Source organism: Siniperca chuatsi, linkage group LG1 (assembly GCF_020085105.1).
Source record: "Siniperca chuatsi isolate FFG_IHB_CAS linkage group LG1, ASM2008510v1, whole genome shotgun sequence".
NCBI classification, from domain to species: domain Eukaryota; kingdom Metazoa; phylum Chordata; class Actinopteri; order Centrarchiformes; family Sinipercidae; genus Siniperca; species Siniperca chuatsi.
In genome coordinates, this window is record NC_058042.1 from 7560840 (window position 1) to 7582071 (window position 21232).

Here is a 21232-nt window from a genome sequence, read left to right on the forward strand (position 1 = left end):
ATCATCCAACAAGGTATGACATTTTTAAGAGATATGACACGCTTGATCTGGAGCTTTACAAACTGTGACTGTTTCTACAGGCGACATCTGGCACATCTGATGATTTTCATGGGCCCATTTACCATTTTGTTGCATCGACTTAATAACATCTGAAGCTACACTGACATCGTTGTCATTATTGTTCATCCTCTTCATTCACTGTGATGTACAGTGACTGCTTTAGCACTGCTGGATGACAGAAGTAGACTACTCAGTGTGTTAAGTGGCCCTAACATGTTTTGTCCTTAATGATGACAATGTGTCGACTTCAAAACTTTTTATTTTATTAGCCCTGCCATCACATCTTGTTGTGGCACTTTATTTTCATCTTTCATGTTGATGCCTCCAAATAATATCGCAATAATCAGCTTTTGCATTTGGCAGAGATGAACAGCTGTTGTGTAGGTCTGCTGCTATTGTGTTATATATATTTTCTTTTTTTAGTAAAGTTACATGAGAATTTAAATGGTACAAAAATGGTGTTTCTTGCTTTTATACCGACAAGACTTTCAAAGTGACCCTGGGTAAAATATTGTTTTATTTACTTCCTGGCCCGTGTGTTTATTAGTTAGTGCAGTCTGTGCTTTCACAGAGCCCCAGAGCATAAGGAAACACACTTGTACAGGCAGACTGAGTGACAGCAACAGCAACAGCAAGGCATCAACCAATTGGATACTTGTAGCTTGGTAGTTTTCAAGCTGACATGGGTAAGAACATGCAGGAATGCACTTTGTGATACTCTAATAAGTGTTTTCATATTAAGAATTGAACAAATGATTATGTGTAATATAAAGGTGTCTAATTGTCACAGAGAATCGTCACCCGACCCTGAGTTCCCCTCAGCTCTAGCGTTCCCTCACACAAGGCGAAGCTATTGTCTTTCCGCTCATTGTTACGGTTTTACAGCCTTTTCATTCACTCACAGCTGTCATCAACCTCGTTTCCACCTGCAGCAGGCAGTTGTTTTCAGCAAAAAAAGCTCTGATTAACTTTCTGTGAACTACCTGCCCAGCAGCAGGTAAAGAGCCAGATATTTTCCTCAGGAGTTGGTGGAGACCAGACCAAAGCTAAAATTACTTGAGCTAGACTTGTATTTGCCAGGTGGCCCGAAACACGACTTTAAATGAATGCTAATGTTGCTCCGTGTCTGCTGGAGGTGTAAATAAGTAACTGTTTACTAACACGTTAATATCAAAGTTATATGCTGATAATATGTCAAGATTGTGTTTATAGCAAGTTGCTGAAAAATAATAACTAATGCAGGTTTAAGCAATTACTTTTTGTTGTCATTGACTGTCAGATGAAGGTACCACCAGGTGATATACGTACATATATGCTTTGTAAATGTCCTCTGAAAGGCTAATTTCAGATCATGTGGCTAAAATCTTGTAACAGTAACACACTATAGAGCTGACTGAAGATCCAAAATAAGATAAGCTAAACTGAATTTGCATCCAATATTTGATGTTCTCAAAACATGTGGACTAGTGGGACCATAAGTTGTGAAGGGGACAGGTCCTAAAATCGGACCTTGAGGGATCCTACAGGAGCCAGTGGACTTGAGATGAGAATGAATTTAGATATAGACTGAGAACTTTTGGATAAATCTGATGAAAACCAGTCAAAGGCTGAGTCACCTGAGACACCTACCCCGTGTTTCAGCATAACAACTGTGTGGTCTATTGTTTCAAAGGCTGAAATAAAAGCTAGAGGAAGGCACAATTTGATGTATCAGCTGCCAAGAGGAGATCATTAGTCAAGAGGGCTGATTCTGTCCAATGGAGCTGGTCCTCTGAAACCAGGCTGGAATTTTCAAAGATGGTGTTCTGACGCAAGAAAGACAGCAGTTCAGTAAAAAAACTGTTTTCTCTAGCACTTTGAGAAGAAATGGAATTTTGAAGAGGAGTATAAGGTATGTTCAGGAGTGAGATTTCCTTTTTTAAAGTAGGGGCTGGACTATTGTTCTTGAAAGAAAAATGCCAATTGCTAGTTTTCTAGCTGTAGCTTCATTTAATGACTGAAAGAATGCTGGTCATTAATTGTGTTAATGTTTATAGGAAGAGTGTCAAGAGAACAGCTGGTTGCTTTCATGTGGGACTCAATTTGCTTCAGTTCAGAAATGGTAATGATACTGTAGTAAAAGAATTCAGTGCAGCAGAGTTTGCCAAGGGTGACGGACAGGTCATAAGTAGGTGGAGTAATTTTATTTCTGAATGAATGTGTAATTAATAGCAGCTGTCCCTACATATCATCTTAACACACTCAATTACCTCTTTAGCAATAACTTGCGCAATCATGTTACATTTGCAGATTAAGCCATTTGCATATTGTCCTAGCAATATCACTAGAAGCACCACGGTTACATATGCATTAAGACAAACCTGCAAAAATGACGTAGCTTGTATTTTTCGCTTTTGACTGATGCAATCCTCTGCACACCCTTTTCAGCTTTTCCACCAGCGCTAACAGTCATGCTCACACTCATGCAACCCCTCTTAGCAGATCAGTGTTTTTCCACATGATGCTAGTTGAAACTCAAGTGCCAGCCCTTTTTTCGTCTGGGTTGGCAGCAGCAAAGAAGCAAAAATAGTTGGTTTTAACCTAGTCTGGATACAAAGTCTGTGTGGCCTATTAATGGTCTAAGAGACATGAAGAGACCTAAAGAGATGCACGGGTGTAAGACCTCTAAACCTCAGCTGTTTGACTTTTTTTGTAGTTGTAAAGTATTTCATGACATAGAACCTGTCTGTCCTGTTGTATAGTTACTTTCTTAAGCTTATATTGCAATCTAGGACACTGATTATACATCCAATGAACATTAGTAGCACCAGCAGTCAAGTCCTTCTGGACAGAAGTGATTAAATCAATTTCAGTAATTATGAATATAAATCTCTCAGTGTCCGGCTGTTTGCTTGCTGCACAGCTAAGGTCCAAAAGAAAAAAAAGACAGAAAAATAGCAGGCCTAGTTTTTTGGCTTTGCTGAATTGGCTGCTTTGTGAGCCAAGTTGTTTTTCATTGGAAAGAATAGCAAATATGTTAAGTCACATTAATTATGGCGCCGGAAGGATTTGGGATCAAATGAGGAATTACCTTTTGACATTACGAATTTGCATTTAAATGAAATATGATCAACACTGTGACGGCCTCAACAGAGTTGTATCTTTTCTTTGTTTTTCTTTAGTTGTAGGCCTATCTGCACCTAAGATGATATTGGAACTTGGTTCCCCTGTACAGGTCAAATGGACCCTCACCAATACAGATAATCAACTTAATGAAGTTATTGCAGTTTCTGTAGCATATGCTTTTTTTTTTTTTTTTTTACAGTGTGAGGTTGCTAGCCTTGTGCCCAACCATCCACCATTTCTGGCTTTGAGTTGATTTGTTAGTCCTCTCCCCTGGTCTATCGTCCCCTAGGTAATGGGTTACAGTTTCACACCACATTAGACCAGACAGGTTCTGGGTTGAGTGCGAGCTGCCCTGGCACGTCAAGCCCAACCAACTCCAGCCACTGCGTAACAAAAGCCATAACCGCACCTCAGCAGAATGCAGATTAGGTTTTAGCATATCATATCAGCAGCACGTGACATTAACAATCAACAATCAATTCAACAATTATTTTAATTATGTGGTACTTAATATATACCTCATAATTAATTCATTATTTCATGCCAGAACTCACCGCTGTCCACCATGTTCCGGGATTGTCCAGGCCACAGTTGTCACTGTACTCCAGGCAGCAGGAGTCCGGCACACGGGTCGCGTTGTAAACTTCAAACCAGTCTGTGTGGTTGGTTACTCCACAGCAACGAAACTGCACCAGAGAAAGCCAATGAGTCAAGAGAGTTCTGATGAACCCTATATAATAAAAATCTTACGCTGATGGAAGCTAAAATTATTTACTGGCCAAAATAATACATATGTGCTGAACACAGAAAACGCTTCATCTTCCTGATTTTGAGCTGCAGCCCCTTTTGTGCAATCCACATCTAATTTGTCTCAAAGCCCTAAAATAATTTTCTAACTCACCTGCTTCTTTTTATCTGCATCTTCCCCCTTTGTGATTGGTATTGATTTTTGATAAGGGATCATGGCTTTCACCACAATTCAATTCATCAGTGTACTTCATGAAAAGATAAAGTGCCCCTGATGTTTTGTTCATTCAGTGGACTTTAATTCCGCACAGGAATAATGCTGCCCGAGCTGCTCCATACGCCACTCCGTGCACAGAATCAGGGATTGTGTGTTAATTTAAAACTCCCTCACCCGCTTAAACAGTGGATCACGTTTGCAATTTATCATGAACTACAGCAGAATTCAAATTACCAGAGAGCATTTGAAGCATAGTTGTGTAAGTTGTGTATTTGTGTAACAAATCAAAGGTTTAAAACTGCACAGAGTTGTAATCAAATGTCATAACCTCGAAAAGTTAACAACCAGTGTGGCATGTGACCCTTCCTGATTTATTGTACCGGCATTTGGCGCCTTGTGGATGTTTTTACTACTTCTTCTCATGTATGTAGATCCTCTTCTATTCCAAAAGTGGCCATTAATAATATTCAGGGTGAACTTTGCTCCAGGGATATTTGCTGTATTATCTATTCAATGACTCAGCATGTATGAAGGAGGCTTGGGAGGGAGACAAGTGACAGAATGCGAGCTGCCTTTCAATGGTCTTCTTCTCAGCCAGACTTTATGGCGCCCCAAATGTACACACAACAGCACTGATCTGACAAGGAAAATATGCACATTCAGGCTTGCACACATATGTTTTCAAATGGTGGCTCTTTCAGGCAGATTGTCCTCATGTTATCCTCCTGTATGCAGGAAAAAAAACCCTCACACTGCACATTAACACCCACAGATGCAGACACACGCAAACATTTGCATTCATTATTGGCATGGCAATACATTTCTCTGTCATCATTTATGCTTTTTCAGTCACCATACGCACACACACTTACACAATATGCCTTCCAGACAGTAGACCCAAGCATGCACACAGACACAGACCAGAGCCAAACGTGTACTGCACATTTGCTAATGGAACAAAACTACAAGCCATAACACTGGATCTGGGATGTGAAAAAGGTGCAAAGAGCCCTGAAGTCTCCGATCTATCATTTGATGTCTCCCAAAGGCATTCACCAGCAGCAGCATCCGTCCCCTGCAATCCGTGATTCCAAATCTCGGTTTCTCACATTGTGTTTTCTTTTCAGTGGAATTTAAATAAATATATAAATAATACAATAGAAAAAGCACATCAAAGTAAGAGCTGGAAACAAAGATTACCTCAGAGAGTCTATGATGTTTGCATTAATCTCTCTGAGAGCATTTTAGCAAAGCATTTAAACTAGAAAAGCTTCAGTGTTTGTTACTGTCGGTAGAAACATTTCACACGTTTTTTTCTGATGCCATTTTTTAGATTGCCAGTATTTTTTTTTTTACCAGCCTGCTTATAAATGTCCAGATCCCATTAACTACAAAAAGGATTGCACTGTTTTATTCAAATTTTACACAAAATGGAGAAATGTAAAATGAAATGGCCCTTCAACATTTGACTACTCCCTTTTAATTTAATGTGATCACAGTGATACAAATGGTGAAACCATGCCAATAGCAAAAGTAAGCATTGTCACAATGAATAATGCAGTCAAAACGTCATGTATCTCAGCTTGTGACAAGGTATTTTGCATGAGCTGACTTGCTAAATGGCACTGAAGTTAATATTAAATGGGCTGCGATGTTCAGAACAGAATGTTTAAGTTTTTTAAAGCATCATGACCTCAACAAACTGTGACTAAGATAAAGAAAAATCTTAAGACTTTGTGTTTTAAATATCTTGCACCTTGTGTTTTAGATCACCCCAAACACCACCACCCACTCCCTCCAGCAATCTCACATCTTACATCAGTTTGTACTATCATCCAGGCGTTGGTCAAACCCACGTTGCCCTCTGTGCCGAAGAGCTGGAGGCCCTTCTTCAAATCCCTCTGGGCGTAGTGATCAATCTGAGAAGACAGGGCAGGAAAAATGGTTGTATCAAGACAAGAAAATAAGATAATTTAACATATCTCATTTCTACCTGTGTGACTTTGAGTGAGGTGTGATGCAAGATGTATTCCTTTTAAGCATCACATTTTTGGAGCAGCTTATTTCCATTTTCATCAGATGAGTTCAAATTACATTTGTTCTCAAGTGGCAACAAATAACCATATATATTTCCATTTCTCTTTTAAGAAAACTTGCAATCTGTTGTAGTAAAGTGAAGTAAACCAAATAACACAAGTTGTGGTTTATGATATCAGTTTTATCTTTTGACTGACAGCAGACAGTATAGAGAGGCAGGAATCATTGCGTTTACATGGTGAACCACTGTTTTATATGGTAAACCACTGGTTCACATGGTGGATTGCTAGTAAACATGCTTAGAATAGAATAGAAAAGAATAAAATATAACTTTTTTTCCCATCAGGGCAGGAAACGTGTCTTTGTCTCACCAATAAAGACAATAAACACAGTAAAATTAACAAACATAACTCAATAAACATAATAAACAACACACATCATAAGTCATCAGCAATGCAGCAATATATGTGCAAAAGTTAATACAGCTTATTGAAATCTTCCAGCGTTGGGATATTTTAGTGCTATTTGTTCATTACATTGATTGCACATGATTGTACAAAGGATCCCTTATGTATATTTTTGTTTACCGAATGTGTTGTATTGCATTATCCAGAAGGCATTATATCAATTTCAGAGTGTTCAGCATAATTAAAAACAGACACGTGTTCCTGTATGCAGCAGAAAATATACAGAACATCTAATGATATAATGTGGAAGACTGGTATATGTATTTCATGGCAGACCCCCAGTTTACATGGTTAAAGTTAAAGTAGGACCATTAGTTTACAAAGTTTACACTGATTTTCATGGTCACATAGCGGACCAGTTGAACACCAAGACACCCTAAACACAAGGTTTTATAGGTAGAACAAAGTGGATGTTGATACCTGAGCTCATGCAGCTTCTCTTGCTTAGCACAACTAAATGAACTGAGACACACTGCAGCCTGTACTGATGCTCATACTCAGCTCATGTTTCCTCAAGTGTTCTCACATGGTAAGACTAATGAACAGTGATCAACGCTGGAAACTTTGCTGAACTTAAAGGGGCTGAATTGGATTTGCTTTGACTGGACCAACACACTGCAGGATGGCGGGTTATTGAGTCGCTGCTCAATAAACAAGCTACATGCAAATCCATGTGAGCTTAGTTTAGAAGCTCTGGTTCAGCAGTGTGAACCTAAACAAACAAGATAAAAACATTTAACAAAATCAGCTTTTCCAGTAAGCTTTGAATCAAAGAGAGAAACTAAATGCGTGAACACAGTCATAGAGATAAACATGCTTAAATACACTGAAGCTTTGCAGTTACTGAATCTAAAATACATTCATTTAAAATCAACAATACAATCAGAGAGCGTGGGCGCTATATACAAACAGCAAACACAATCTCCAGACACACACACACACACACTGAAGCCGCTCAGCCTTGTTTACACATTTAGATGGTCAATCCCATCTGACATCAATCGCATTGATCTCCACTGACCTTGCTCTCTCCTGCTGCAGCCTTTCAGTCTGTGAGGTGCTGCAGACACCAAACACCTTGTTAAATCTCTGTCTTCAACACTCAAACAATGAATATGGCCTTCATTTTGCCAAACAACATTTAAATGTTGAATATGGGTTGCTGCATACATTTAGTTATATTAAATGTGTTAAAGGGATGAATAGGGTAAGTTGTTACCTGGCAAAGTCTTCCCATGAATTTCGCTCACTATTATCTGACAATTCCATGAGACAAAAGTCATTTTTATTAGGCGGTACAATAGATGATTAAAGAAGTTCTCTACTTCTCCCAGATGTTAACGCCCACCCTTCCTACACCCGATCGGGTGAACACACCACTTGATGGGCTGTTATTGGTTGCTGTTGGGCTTCCCATTTTTAATCTGGAAACATGGTAGATGTTCTGGAAACTACCCACCAAAATTAGTTTCTGAATAAAGTTCAGAAATACAGTTTCAGAATCCTGCTTGAAAGGCACCGTGTGGGGTTTTTGGCCACTAAGAGCACTATTGAGCAATGTTTTTACGAGTGGGTCCCCATTTAGCACAATGACGTGGCGATGCAATACACATTCCTGCCAAAGATTTCATGCCATTCTGCTAATCGACAACTGGCGGAGGTAACGTGACAATGCAGCAATGTGCCAGCACAGGTAAGAAAGAAGAATAAACGATGCAAGAGTTCAAAATATTTGCAAGTGTTTTATGAGGAAGGAAATGGATTCAGCACTTTCCTCTCAAGAATAAACACAACACGGTTCAGTAAAAAACACTTTTATTAGTTTATTTTGAACAGTGAGTCGTAAAAATATCATAAAAATATATTTTTTATTGATTTCTCACAATTTGTGAGTGAAGCTGCCTTCTCATGATGTCGTGTGTCTGTGAAATGTTAGGTGAAATGAGCCATTTCTTGATTCACTTATTAGACAACATCAATCAAAGTCACAGATTTAAGAGGAGGCGTTCTTTTCCTGCAATTTGTGATGGGGGCGACCACATGAAGAATATGGTAATAGAGCCATGTCAAGAAATGATATTTAGTTTTAGTGATATTTGATAGACAAACGGTAGTGTCTACGTGCAAGTAGATGTATTTAAGGTTGTATTACATATTTATTAAAGTTATTAACATGCAGGTCTGAGTAGCTGTAGGAAGCAGTTTTGTTAAACTAGTGGCTGTGGGGTAAAATGTGCCATACCCCCTGGGGCAAAATGAACCAGGTGTTCAGTTTATATTCCATTCACTATAATTACATTCAACGCTTACATTTATCTATACTCTACTACTACAGAACAGATATCACCATGCTGAACAAAAATGGGCTCATAACGTAGCCAGCAAATAAATCAGCTGAAACAGACAAAAGACAGAGTTAGTCTGAAAAGATACACTATATTGTGGAAATCCAAAAAATGACTGTAATACCAGTCTCTCTCTTCCTTGTTTTTATGGTTTTGTTTTTGTTCTTATAAATGTGATTTAACAACAGAACATGTTTAATGCAACAAAGCATAGTGACAGTTTCATATTTTCTCTCAAAACAACAACTCTGTGAAAATCTGCTCCATAAAACTGCCAGGCACAATTTTGTGGGGGTGTCATGACTGTATATCAAATCCCAGAATGCCGACATGAAACTTTAAAAGTAAGAACAGAGAAGCATTCTGACAGTTTGAGATGGACAGTGTACTTGATAAATAAATGTTCCCTGCTGTTTCAGCCTGCTTTTCAATTATAAATGGTGCCATTTAGTAAACAATAACACACTATTAAGAACTGTTGAACCCTTGTCAGTACTTGGCCTGTAGCTGTTGCTATGGGAAACAACATAAACAATCAAAAAAACAAACTTCAGCCTACAAAAATGGTGAGGTACTTTCTTCACATCGTTTTTTTTTCTTTGATCATTTTTCTTTGAGCTGACACTGTGTTAACAGCTGGTGTGTCCAAGGGGTTTTATGTCTTCTTCAAAGAGTAACGTGCTGGTTGGAACTTGAGTGAACTTAATTGCAATCGCTGGGTTTTACTACATGCATTGCATTTTCCATTCATTCTCACAGATCAAGCTAACATCCAATGCTTCCTCATCGGACAATTGAACGTTCTCTTTGAAAACACTCTGCCTTGCCTCTTATGCTGGTGAAAACCTTACATAAAAGGTGAAAACCTTACATAAAAGGTGAAAACCTTACGTAAAGGTGAAAACCTTACGTAAAGGTGAAAACCTTACGTAAAGCCCTGATGCCAGAAAGTTCAGGCACCAGGGCAAGTAATGACACATGATCCATGCCTCAACATCATACCAATGAGAAAGTTCCGTGCTTGAGTGACTGAATTACTGACCTACCAGAAACATCACATCCCATCAGGAGAAGCTTAGTATGAAAGGTTTAAAAATTGATGCAGGGACAAATATTGAAATGTTGTCTTGCATTCTGAATCCAAGCCCTTCGTATTCCAGATTTGTATTGTACTTTCTGCAATCCGAAGAATAAATTATTTTGTAGAGTTGAGCGTTTAGTTCTTCTGTACCTCAGTGTTTGGTTCCTATGAACCTTATAGTGGTTATTTATTTAAAGTTATTGAAAGCTGACCAAGAAGAAGTAAATCAACCACGACAGTTTATATTCTCTCACCTTTTAGCTCTGGATTGGTCTCCACCAACTCTTAAGTAAAATATCTGTATTTTCTGCTGCTAGATATTCGACTTCCTGTTTGGTGGCAGGTAGCACACTGTCCACGTTTTAGAGCTTATTTGCTGAAAACAGTTTTTTGCTGCTGGAAACAGGGTTGATGAGAGCTGTGAGACTGAACCATACAGTGAATGTGCTGATAAATTGAAACTAAAAGAGGCTAAAAAGCTGCGTAGAGCTGCAGAGTTTAGTGATAATTCCCTGTGAGTTTGTCAATTTTAGTCACATTCCACCAAGTAGTTTAATTTATTATTAAAATTAGTGGAGCTTTAATACTGTTCCAATCATTTTCAGCCAAGTACATGTTAATTACACTCATAATTACACTTATTGCACATCCACTTTTTTGCTGCATAATATCATAGGTATGATCCCTCTCAGCCAATCACATTGCTCAGTCATAATTAGAGGTTGCATTAAGATCCGTAAACGTAATAACATCATAGTTTGGATGCCTCAAAGAGACGGAGATGACAAGACAAATAACACAGAATGTAATTTCTTGCAACAATAAATAACTGTTGATCTGATTTCTAAACAGACTGGTGCTATAACCGCTTGACATCACAACTCTGGCACCAGGCAACATGCAAGCTATCTCCACTGACGTAAGAATCTAGCACAGGGAGCCTTTATGTCCCATTTGAGTGGACTGGATAAAGCCCTAAGTCTTCTGAAGTTGTGCAAATAAAAAGAAAGAGAAAAATACTTTTTTATTCAAATCTAAGTAGGTCATTAGTAAAGAGTGTCTCCTGTAAAAGTGCGGCAAGCAGACTGTGCGTAAGCCACGGCTGTACATTTAGCTCAGTATTGATGTTGTCCTCGGGACTTTGGTCGCCCTTTAACTACACCAGGCGAGTCAAAGATGGGCCATCAATTATTTATATGGCAGGGATACAAGGAGAGATAAGAGATGTATATGGAGAGGAGAGGAGAGGAGAGACAAGACTAGACAGAGAGATGTGGATTTAAAAAGGAGATGAGAGATGGCGGTGGGGAAGAGAGTAGGTGCAGGAAAAACGTAAGCAGGGGAAAAGAGGGAGACGATGAGCCAGAGGCAATGAAGGGCAGAATATGTAAAAGCAAATACTCTGTGGGGCAGATGAAGTGGTTATATGACTACTGGACTCTAGATAACACTAACAGTATAGCAAGCGACGAAAGGGAGCTTTCCATCTGTGACAGCCCAGGAGAAAGGACATTATGTTTGAAAGAAACACAAGAAAGAGCTTTCAGAGGACTGAAAATAATGAGAGGAAAAATGGCTCAATTTATGTGCTCCCTCCAAACAGTGGATATCCATTACCTGTGTCATAAATGTAGGCGGAAGACAGAATCAGAGGTACCGCAAAGTAGATAAAGGCATCAAAAAAAGAGGAAGGATCTGTGATCGTATTTCCCCTGGACACATTATTTCACTACAAGATGCCAAACTGCATAAAACATGCCCTACTTCATCTCCTACAATGACGTTACTGATTCTAAAAAAGGAGGATTTTAACATTATTGATTCATAGCTTAAATTGCTGCCTTGAAGTTTTGATTTCATCACTGTGATGCTGATGGCTGTGTACCACAGGATCATCCCAAATCAAGGTTGTATTAAATGTTTGATTTAAAAAGTCATGTTTCAGTCGTTTCCCATATGTGTAATTTGGTCACCCAGTCGTCTCTGTATTTTCTGAATGTACCCAAATGTCCCACTGGGCTTCTGCCTTCCTCACCTTTTGGTTGCCCACGCTTATTGGCAAGGGCTGGTTTCCTTCAAAATACTTTCGTTTTATCCTTCCTCCAAGGCAGCCCAGATTACATTCCCTGGACTCCAACCCAATTTGGACCAAAGTCAAGGTTTTTAAAGGGCATTTATTTTGACTGCAGACATCCTATACTTTAGTCTGACTTGCTGTGCTTTATTTCCTGTGGGTTGGGATATGAGCTTAAATCTTTGGAAATCTTGCACTGCATTTCAAAAAGGAGTTATAGAAGAATGCTACCCTACTGAATGTTATTCCTGTGCCTCAGGACAGATCAGTCAATACTTGTGAATTTAGACAACTCTTCTCTTAAGAAGGAAACTCAAGAACTAATCCTTGAATTTGTAAAGTGGGAAGTGAAACCTGGCAGTGCTCCTCAGATAATGAATGGGGCATCCAAGTCACAAATTCAAGGCTTCTGTCTCTGACTTCTAATTCTCTCCTGGGGCACAGCAATAAGATACGTAAATAATTTAAACTGTGTGGAGTTCACCTTTAAGTGACTAATCTCAATCCTTAGCTAGGGCAAATCAATTAAAATCCCAGCTCAGCCAAATCAATTGCGATTTCCATCCTCTGCTTCTAATCAGTTCCTGATTAACACTTGGCAAACCATGTGAGTAGACAATCAATGCCACTAACAGGGGGAAAGCAACTAGCAGAATCGCGGCTATACGGGATAATACCCGAACAGCCATTAATCAAGGTAGTAGTAAGCTGAAGGATTTTAGACAAGATGTTGGACAATAACACAAGGTCAAGGCTCATTATTTCAGAGGTTCAACAGAAACTTCCATTGTGATTCAGGTTTTACTCGTTTATTTAAACAAGAAATTCACAGAGGTCCTTGTGTTTTCATGGCCTGTTCTCCATGTTGATGCTCCAAAAAAGTACTGAGGAGAAGTGTGAAACAACTTGATGCGTAACTGAAATACTTGCCTGCAGCTATTGACAACAACAGGTGCATTTGTCTGAAGCTGACATCTGTTGCCTTCAGTCTGTCCTGAACTGTTTCACATCATGGTAGATTCTGTATTTTGATCCTTTTTTCCGAGCTTTTATCACCTTTTATCAGCTGCTTTTCCTTCACTGTAGCTTAGTAAGCCAACTCGTGTGGAATGGATTATTATGTAAATATAGATTTTTTTGCACAGCGTTGACCTTGTCACTCCTCACAAGGAAGCATCAAGCAGGGAGTGGGGAGTTCACTCACAACATACAGGTGGATACTGGGATGAAGGTAGGACTTTTGAAATGCTGCATGAATAGCAGCAGCAGCAAGGGACATCACAGCTTTCAGCTGAGTGGTGTGGCGTCAGACATGGCAACAAAGAGTGAGCAGTGCACAGTGAGTTGGATATATTTTGCAGTGAGAGGCACATGCTCTGAGTGTAGTGGCTGACTGGAGTTGACTGCCTGAACTCACTCGCAGGGTTTTATTCAGCAGCAGTTTTAGATGTAATTGTGTAAAACCAAACCTTAATTTCTGTTACATTTCAACAACTACAGTTAGCAGTTGGTTTCTCTTTGGCTTGTCAACTTGACTAACATAATAACAAAAAATGCTATCCATCAACTGAATTATACATTTTGAAGAGAAACAAACAGAGGCTAAGTGCAGCCAAGATTTAAGAAATACTGAGGCCATAATTCCTATTTTCCCCACCTAGAAATTTTTGACCAGCCACCAAAAAGTATGTTTTGTATATTAATTTAACTGTTAAATAGATTTTCTGGTTAGATTCTATCTCCCTACACAATGGTCTATTTCAAAGCTTTCTCCTGGAATATATCTGGTAGAGAAATACACTCCCTGTATTTAAATCAAATACTATTTTTATTTATTTATTTAAACAGTCAAATATAAACAGTCAAATATAAGACTTTTGAAAAAATATCAGTATCTGTCTTTAAAAAGTCACCATGTGTAATTTGTGTGTAATTGTAGAATATAAACTTCCCCCAGAATATAACCCCCCCCCACACACACTGGCAAGTAGCCTCAATTTGATTCATCATATTCGACAACAAGTTTGTCAATTAATCAACAAATCATTAATAAAAAAAACAACACAATCTGCTAATTTGTATTGTTTGTTAAACTATGTAAAACGAGGGAACACATTTTCCAAGGTTTTCCTCCCCATGTTTGTGTGTACAGAAAGCAAAAATCTAAAGTTGAATTAATGTAATGATCACCTGATACCTAATTTGACTTAAAGGGACAGTTCACCCCAAAATAAAAAATACATATTTTTCCTATTACCTGTAATGCTGTAATGTATCCATCTAGATTATTTTGTTGTGACTCAACTTGTGGTGCTCAAAGCACCAAAAAAATACATTTGACATGGCCTTGGTGGATCGCAACCCCCAAAACAGTAGATCTTATCTTGTTTTTGAGATGAACTCCAAAAGTTATGAGCTAACGGGAAACTGAACAAAACTCCTTTGTAGCTTGTACATTATTGTCAGCTTCTGATTCACAGTGATAGATTTCTTTTTCCAACATAATTAAAAGTCTTGAAAGAGAACTGATTTGTGTGACTTTGGGAATAGTATAGGAAGGAATAAGCTGCACAAATTTGCCAAAACTAATTTCCATCTGGCAAAATGGATTTGGAAATCATTTTAATCTTGGCACATGTAACCAGCCAGCTTTAACAATTTTCATTTTTTTTTTTCAACACAAACCAAATGGTGAACTCATTTTATCCAAAGCAGCCCAGTAAATTTAACCTTTACTTCCATTGTGATTTTTTTCAGCAGAAGTCAAACCAGTGAAGCATTGAAAGATCAACATAGCAATGATCACCTGAGGCAAGCAGTGCTGTGAGTGGGTTTTTAACTTTTGCAAGAAGCCCATTTAGATTTCAAGTATAACACTTTAACCCCTGCTGTTTTATCAGATTCATGCACCAGAAAGAAAAAGAGAAGACAAAGGTGCAATATGTTACTCTCTTAATCTTTGTAACCACACTTTGTTGTTCATAAAATCTTTTCCAATCCATAACCCCAAAGCCACTTGTGTAGAAATTGCACAAACCAAGAAACTAAAGTTGAGATCTAACAGACGTTTTGAAAGAGACCAAATACTCTGAAGCAGGAGGAGGGAAAAAAGGCACTTGGCTGTCCAACACTGGGCAAACGCTTGTCAGGTTCACAGGAAAAATATATATGCTTCCACTGAGAGGTGAAACTGAAACTGGAAAACATTTGATTTGTGGGTAATGCTTCAGCTAACAGCCCCCAAATTATTGTGTAAATATTTTGTTCCTATGGGTTATAGTGAAATAGAAACTGGAAACTACAGTTTAGAGGGTGAACAAGGGACTGCTTTATTTTACAGTCCACATACCCTGGACTTACACTGTAGTAATGGAGCTTTCTCCCACATTTCCAATGCTTTGTCTTGATGGTAGTTTATTATCGCTTAAAAGTACCCAGCTGGTAATGATATGATGAGACTTCTCCCCAGGAAGAACAAAAGCATCAGTCGTTTCAGCAAGTTCCCCAAAATGACATATGTTTAAAGCTTGGGTAGGTAATGGATCAAAAGCATTTTTTGTTAAATTTGTTGAAATTCTCTTTACATCTCGACAGCAATCAATAAATCAAATGCTCTGGAAGAAAAGTGAAAAAAAATCCGGTATCTGTGGGCCAGTAATAAGCCCAGCCAAGGCTTATTACAGGCCTGCCTACCCGTGTGCACTCTGCCAGCGCACTCATTGCACATGAAAATGTGTTTTTGGGGAGTGGCTTTAGAGGGAGGCCTGAAGGGAGGGGGTGGGATTTTTTCAGTTGGATACTTTCAAAATCTAGCTGTCTCTTGCTAGTTTATCCAACATACCTACCCTAGCTTTAAGTGACAGAGCCCTTTAATGGTCGTAGTAAGCAAAGGAGGACGTGAGGTGACGTTGTTATAAAAGCAACAAAGTCTGCGTTGGGACTTGGTCGGGGTGGATCGACGGGTCAACAAAACATCAGACTTTAACACATGGGAGAGACTGTTGTTTTAAACTGACATTTTTACTTTTTAAAGGTCCAGTGTGTGGGATTTAGTGGCATCTAGCAGTGAAATTGCAGTTTGCAACCATTTGAATACAGCTCGCCTCACCGTCCTGTTCCAAGCATGTGGGAGAAACTACGGTGGCTGCGAAAATCACGAAAAAAGCAAACAGCCCTATCTAGAGCCAGTGTTTGGTTTGTTTGTTCTAGGCTACTGTAGAAACATGGCGGTGCAACCCGCCCCCTCTGTAGATATAAACGGCTTATTCTAAGGTAACGAAAACACAACGATTCTTATTTTCAGGTGATTATACACTAATGAAAACATACTTAGAAATATTATATTCCATTTCTGCCAATAGCTCCTCCTAAATATTACATACTGGACCTTTAAAGTATGACCATGATCGTTCCTGAACCACGTGTTAATTATTGTGACAACAAAGATGCCCCAAGACAGACAAAGCAGTAAAGCACAGTGCTCTTTGCATTATGTATGTGTACCATTGTATATCATAAAGTATCAGGTCTCTATCAAAAGTAATAATCACGATTTAAGTACGGTTATTTATTTATTGATTGATTAATTTTACTTCATTGCTTCTACACCCTTGGCTGTATACATTTTGTTAAACAGTCGAAAACCTTTAGTTTTGACACGTGACCTACTATTTAAACATCAAATACTAATGCACTAAATAATTACACTGTAATTTGAGGGCTCTAATCTAAAGAGTTACCAAATTGGGTTCAGTTTCTCCCTGTATCTGTCTGACGTAATGTTTTTATGTTTATTCAAATGTATTTGTAGGAGTGCTTACATATTCCAGTTTGTTTCCTCCTGCAAAACTTCAGTCTCCTGTGTTCCTTCATAATATCGGGATCTTAGCCAGATTGCAATTTCAATTATTTATAATTACCGTTTTTGCAATTCCTCAACATTATCTGCAAGGCTCAAACGGCACATTCCCTTGTCGCATAGATTCCAAGACTCCACAAACAAATGTCTTGTCTGTTTACTGATCATCTCAATTTGTCTCTCATATTAACATTGCCCTGACGTGGGTGTATTTTAGTAATATGATTAGCCAGGGGTGTTTATCTAATTGCATTTCTCAAGTCTACATGAAATGAAAATTTCTCGGGCTTGAAATGTATTCAGACAGGAGTGCTGCATTTTGATACCTTGACAAGCTAAAATGTTTTGACGGCTGATGCTGGAACAGTAATGATGTGGAAAAAGTGAAGCTATCATGCTTAAAATGGGATTTCGGTGGGTCTCGTGTATCTTACGTCTGCAGTTTTAGATATATGATGCTTGTAGTTTGTTTTACCGCATGAGTGGTTGCAGTTGTAGTCTGTTCATAACTGGATACTTTTTCCATTTCACTCTCCTTATCAAATTATTTCACAATTTTCAGTTGAACAGGGCCAAAAAGAGAATACAGTGATGTGAGAGTGAGGTTGACAGTAGAAACAGAATTTACCACGAGCCATCTTCTCGCAGTTAGTTTCAAACACATCAAAAAGGATGAAACAAGGTGATTCACACAGCAGAGACAGACTGTGTCTTCTTATGAGGGCAGGACCTTCTTCAAAATACAAACACTTCATAAATTGTTTATAATACAGTATATTGTAGTTGTAAGCAGATATAAGGAATTTTTTTAATGTTTTAAACAATAAAAACTTCTATGATCCACCTGTAAAAGTATAAACAGATGAATGTATAAGAGTCTACAGTCATGCTAGCGGCTCTGTGAGGCTTTGAGCTAAATGCTAACATGCACATTTTTAGCAGGTATAATGTTTACATGTTTGCCATCTTAGCTGAGCATGTTAGCATGCTGACATTTGCTAATTAGCACTAAACACAAAGTACAGCTGAGGCTGATGGGAATGTCATTAGCTTTGCAGAAGCAATGAAATATTTATAAATAAATATTTATTAGTAACCATAAAGATTTCTTATTCATATAAAATGAAAATGTATCTGTTTATACACCAGTTACAGATGCTTCACAGGAGTTCTAGCTGTTGACAAATACATTAATTAACACTTAAAGATGTGCTTATCTCTGCTTACAACTACAGTACATTACAGTGTATTATATTGTGTCATGGCCTTTAGATAATTGTTTATATACTTCTTACAAAGGATTAGTAGAGTGGATTCAAATAAATTGTTACAAATTTTTAATAGCAGGCATTTTCAAATGGCACCGTCATGGCGAAATACATCACCACTACATCTGCTGTTGTAGATGTAGTAGTAGCTATGATTCGTTTTAATGGCTCCAGTGCCCTTTCGGTTGGTGGATGAGGTCTTTTGGGGATCCAACCTGACCATAGCTCTTGGTGACTTCCTTTTAATAGCAGCATTACCTCACCTTGACTCGTCCCAGAGCACACAAGCAGATAGGAAATCACCTCCACAGCTGCCCCATGACAGGCACCTCGTTCAACCGTCAACCACTGAGTAGCAGAGGAAATACCTCATGCTGCATCGACCTAATAACTAACACCATGTAGAGGTGAGAACACAAATGGTCCTGGCAGGATGAGTCACACTGTAGGTACACTCTGGAATTAGGTTGTCATGTTACCATGAAGCCACAGCAGGGCAAATTCCAAATGACTAGCTTTTTATGGTTATTTGTTGGCTTTTTTTGTTGTTTTGTTTTTGTTTTTATGAGACAGTTGAGAGTGACAGAGGGGTGACTAAAAGAGGGGTCATGCAGTCCTAAAGCAGATTTGAAACCACATGAACTACGAACGGTTTCATGTCAGAGATGTGAATAGGACATATCAGGGTGCATCCATAAGGTGGGAAAACATATTTTTGCCAATAACATTTCTAATTTAATAGAATAAGCCAAAATTCTCAAATGCATATGTTTCAAGCCAAACAGTACATTGCCTTAAAAATCCAATTTGCTAAATTATGATTTAAATCAGAAAATGTCTTATCAAACAATAGCTAAACAAGGTTAAAAATGTGACCAAGCATTTGATGCCAATTTTCTGTACTGAACAGTTTGTGATGCTCGTTGTTATGGACACATTTAGGTCACAACTCAAAAAGTTTTGTGGTTTGATACCCAGCTTTACATATCAGCAAGGTATACACCATAAAAATACCACATTTTGGCTTCACAGTGTGCATCTCGGATCACTGAGCGACCAGGATGCCACAACATCTAAATGAAAATATTTCACTTGCATCATATAAAAACTGGGAAAAAAAACAGCTATTGACATTACATTTCTGGGTCCCTGTTGTTGCTTAGCAATGTAATTTTCTCATTATTGGATATTGGATTTGGATGATTATCCAAATATATTTCTGTGGAACCTTAAAGGATTTATTTTTTTTGACAACAACATAAAGTGGAGTTTTAAAGGTCATTTTGATAGACCTTTGTAGATGAATAAACAATCTCACCCCAGGTTCCATTTACTAGCTGTTTTGGAGCTTCTGGATCAGATGTTAATCAGCACATGGTTTTCCATTTGTCATGGAGTTGTGGATATTAAAATTTTAATTTTTTGACTTTATTCAAAAGTTTCAGTGTCAGTGCCTCAGAATCAAAGGTGAGGGACTGCTTTGCAGACTTACCATTTTCTACCCATGTTCAACAAATCACAAAAAGAGAAATATTTTATAACAGAGAAAGAGACACCTATTTCTCCACCCAAAATAGATTATACAATACAACCATAAGACATGTTGCCTTATTGTAAAAGTCACAGCTCTCGACTATAAACTTGCAGTCATATGGCCATTTTTCTCTTCACTCCTCAATCAAAATGTAAAATCCACCTTTCACAACTGTTCTCTGATGGTTGTCACTCCTGTGAAACAGGAAATCGCTAACTTTAGCAGAAGTAGATGCAGCAAGTAGGAGTGAAGTCAGTACTTCAAAAAGGTGAATGACTGCAGTGAACATCACAGACTGATGACACGGAGCAGTTTAAGAGTGTCTGAGGGCAGACTTTGTTCTTTTAATTTTAACCGATCAATGTCAGAATGAAACCTTTTTGCTACGGGGCCTTTGTTGCAAACACTGTTTGAAGTCAAAGATCCCTGTAGATGCAGAAGTCTGCGGTGTATCACTGTTGGTGTCAAACAGGTATTGGATTTGAATCTTAAATCAGAGTGTCCATAGTTCATAGATACAGTATATCTGTTTGATTGATGTCTTCTCAGCAGCTCACACAGCACAGTATGAACTGAATGTCTGAACACCCACAAGCTAATATTGATATTTGGTGTCTTTCAACAGTGGATGTATATAACTATTACAATTATAAAGTACAAAGCGGCCACTGTTTAAACATCTGTTGCAATGTAGGATCCTGATGTAATAAGCCTTCTAAATCAGCGTACACAAACACACAGCTTTTCAGTTGTTGATCTGGTTTTGGATCATTTATATAACACACATACTCCTATCACTACAGTTGCATAACAGCTCTATATACACCTTAGGGGTAACTTATCAAGGAGCTAGAGCAAGGAGGGCCAATAATTTCTATCACTTGCATTGGACCTATTGAGGTTCAGTATTTATGATTGGTTGGTTTCATTCCAGTGTTCACTCCATTACATGTGCTTTTGTTGAGCCCTTTTAACATCTCTGCAGGCTGTTTGATGAGTAAATTAATCTATTAGTCTACTACCATAAGTACTACACAAAGTACTATTACTACCACAAACGTGGGTATAAGCAGCATTTTTAAGTTCAAGGTAGTATAAACTATAACAATGCATTATATTTTACAAGATAATTATGTAAGAGCAACTAGAACTAGTAACTATGACAAAGACAAATATAGGGTTCCACAAAATTATAGTACTTGAGTTAATTTACTTCATCACCAGCAGCTACTACTAATAATGGAGTGAAGCCTGGCTTCTGCTGCTTCATTCACACATAACTTAAGTTGGGAAAAACCACACATAAACATTGTTTCCACCAACTTGCACAGATTCTTTTAGTCTTTGACAGTCAGGAAGGAGCATAGACCTTGAATAAATACACTAGACAACACACTGAACGACTGGTCAGTGACTCTACTCACTACAATGTACTGTAT

The 21232-nt window shown here is 38.3% G+C and overlaps 1 protein-coding gene across 5 annotated transcripts in view; it reads right to left on the reverse strand.

Moving 5' to 3' along the window:
* Positions 1–21232, reverse strand: part of tspan4a (tetraspanin 4a) — a 121914-nt gene that overhangs the window by 6894 nt on the left and 93788 nt on the right. For all 5 annotated transcript variants that reach the window (XM_044193099.1, XM_044193108.1, XM_044193081.1 and 2 more), the window contains 2 exons: positions 5947–6048; positions 3720–3851 (listed from right to left, as the gene is read on the reverse strand). In XM_044193099.1, the coding sequence (XP_044049034.1) occupies positions 3720–3851; positions 5947–6048 (234 nt within the window). The remainder of the gene's footprint in view (positions 1–3719; positions 3852–5946; positions 6049–21232) is intronic.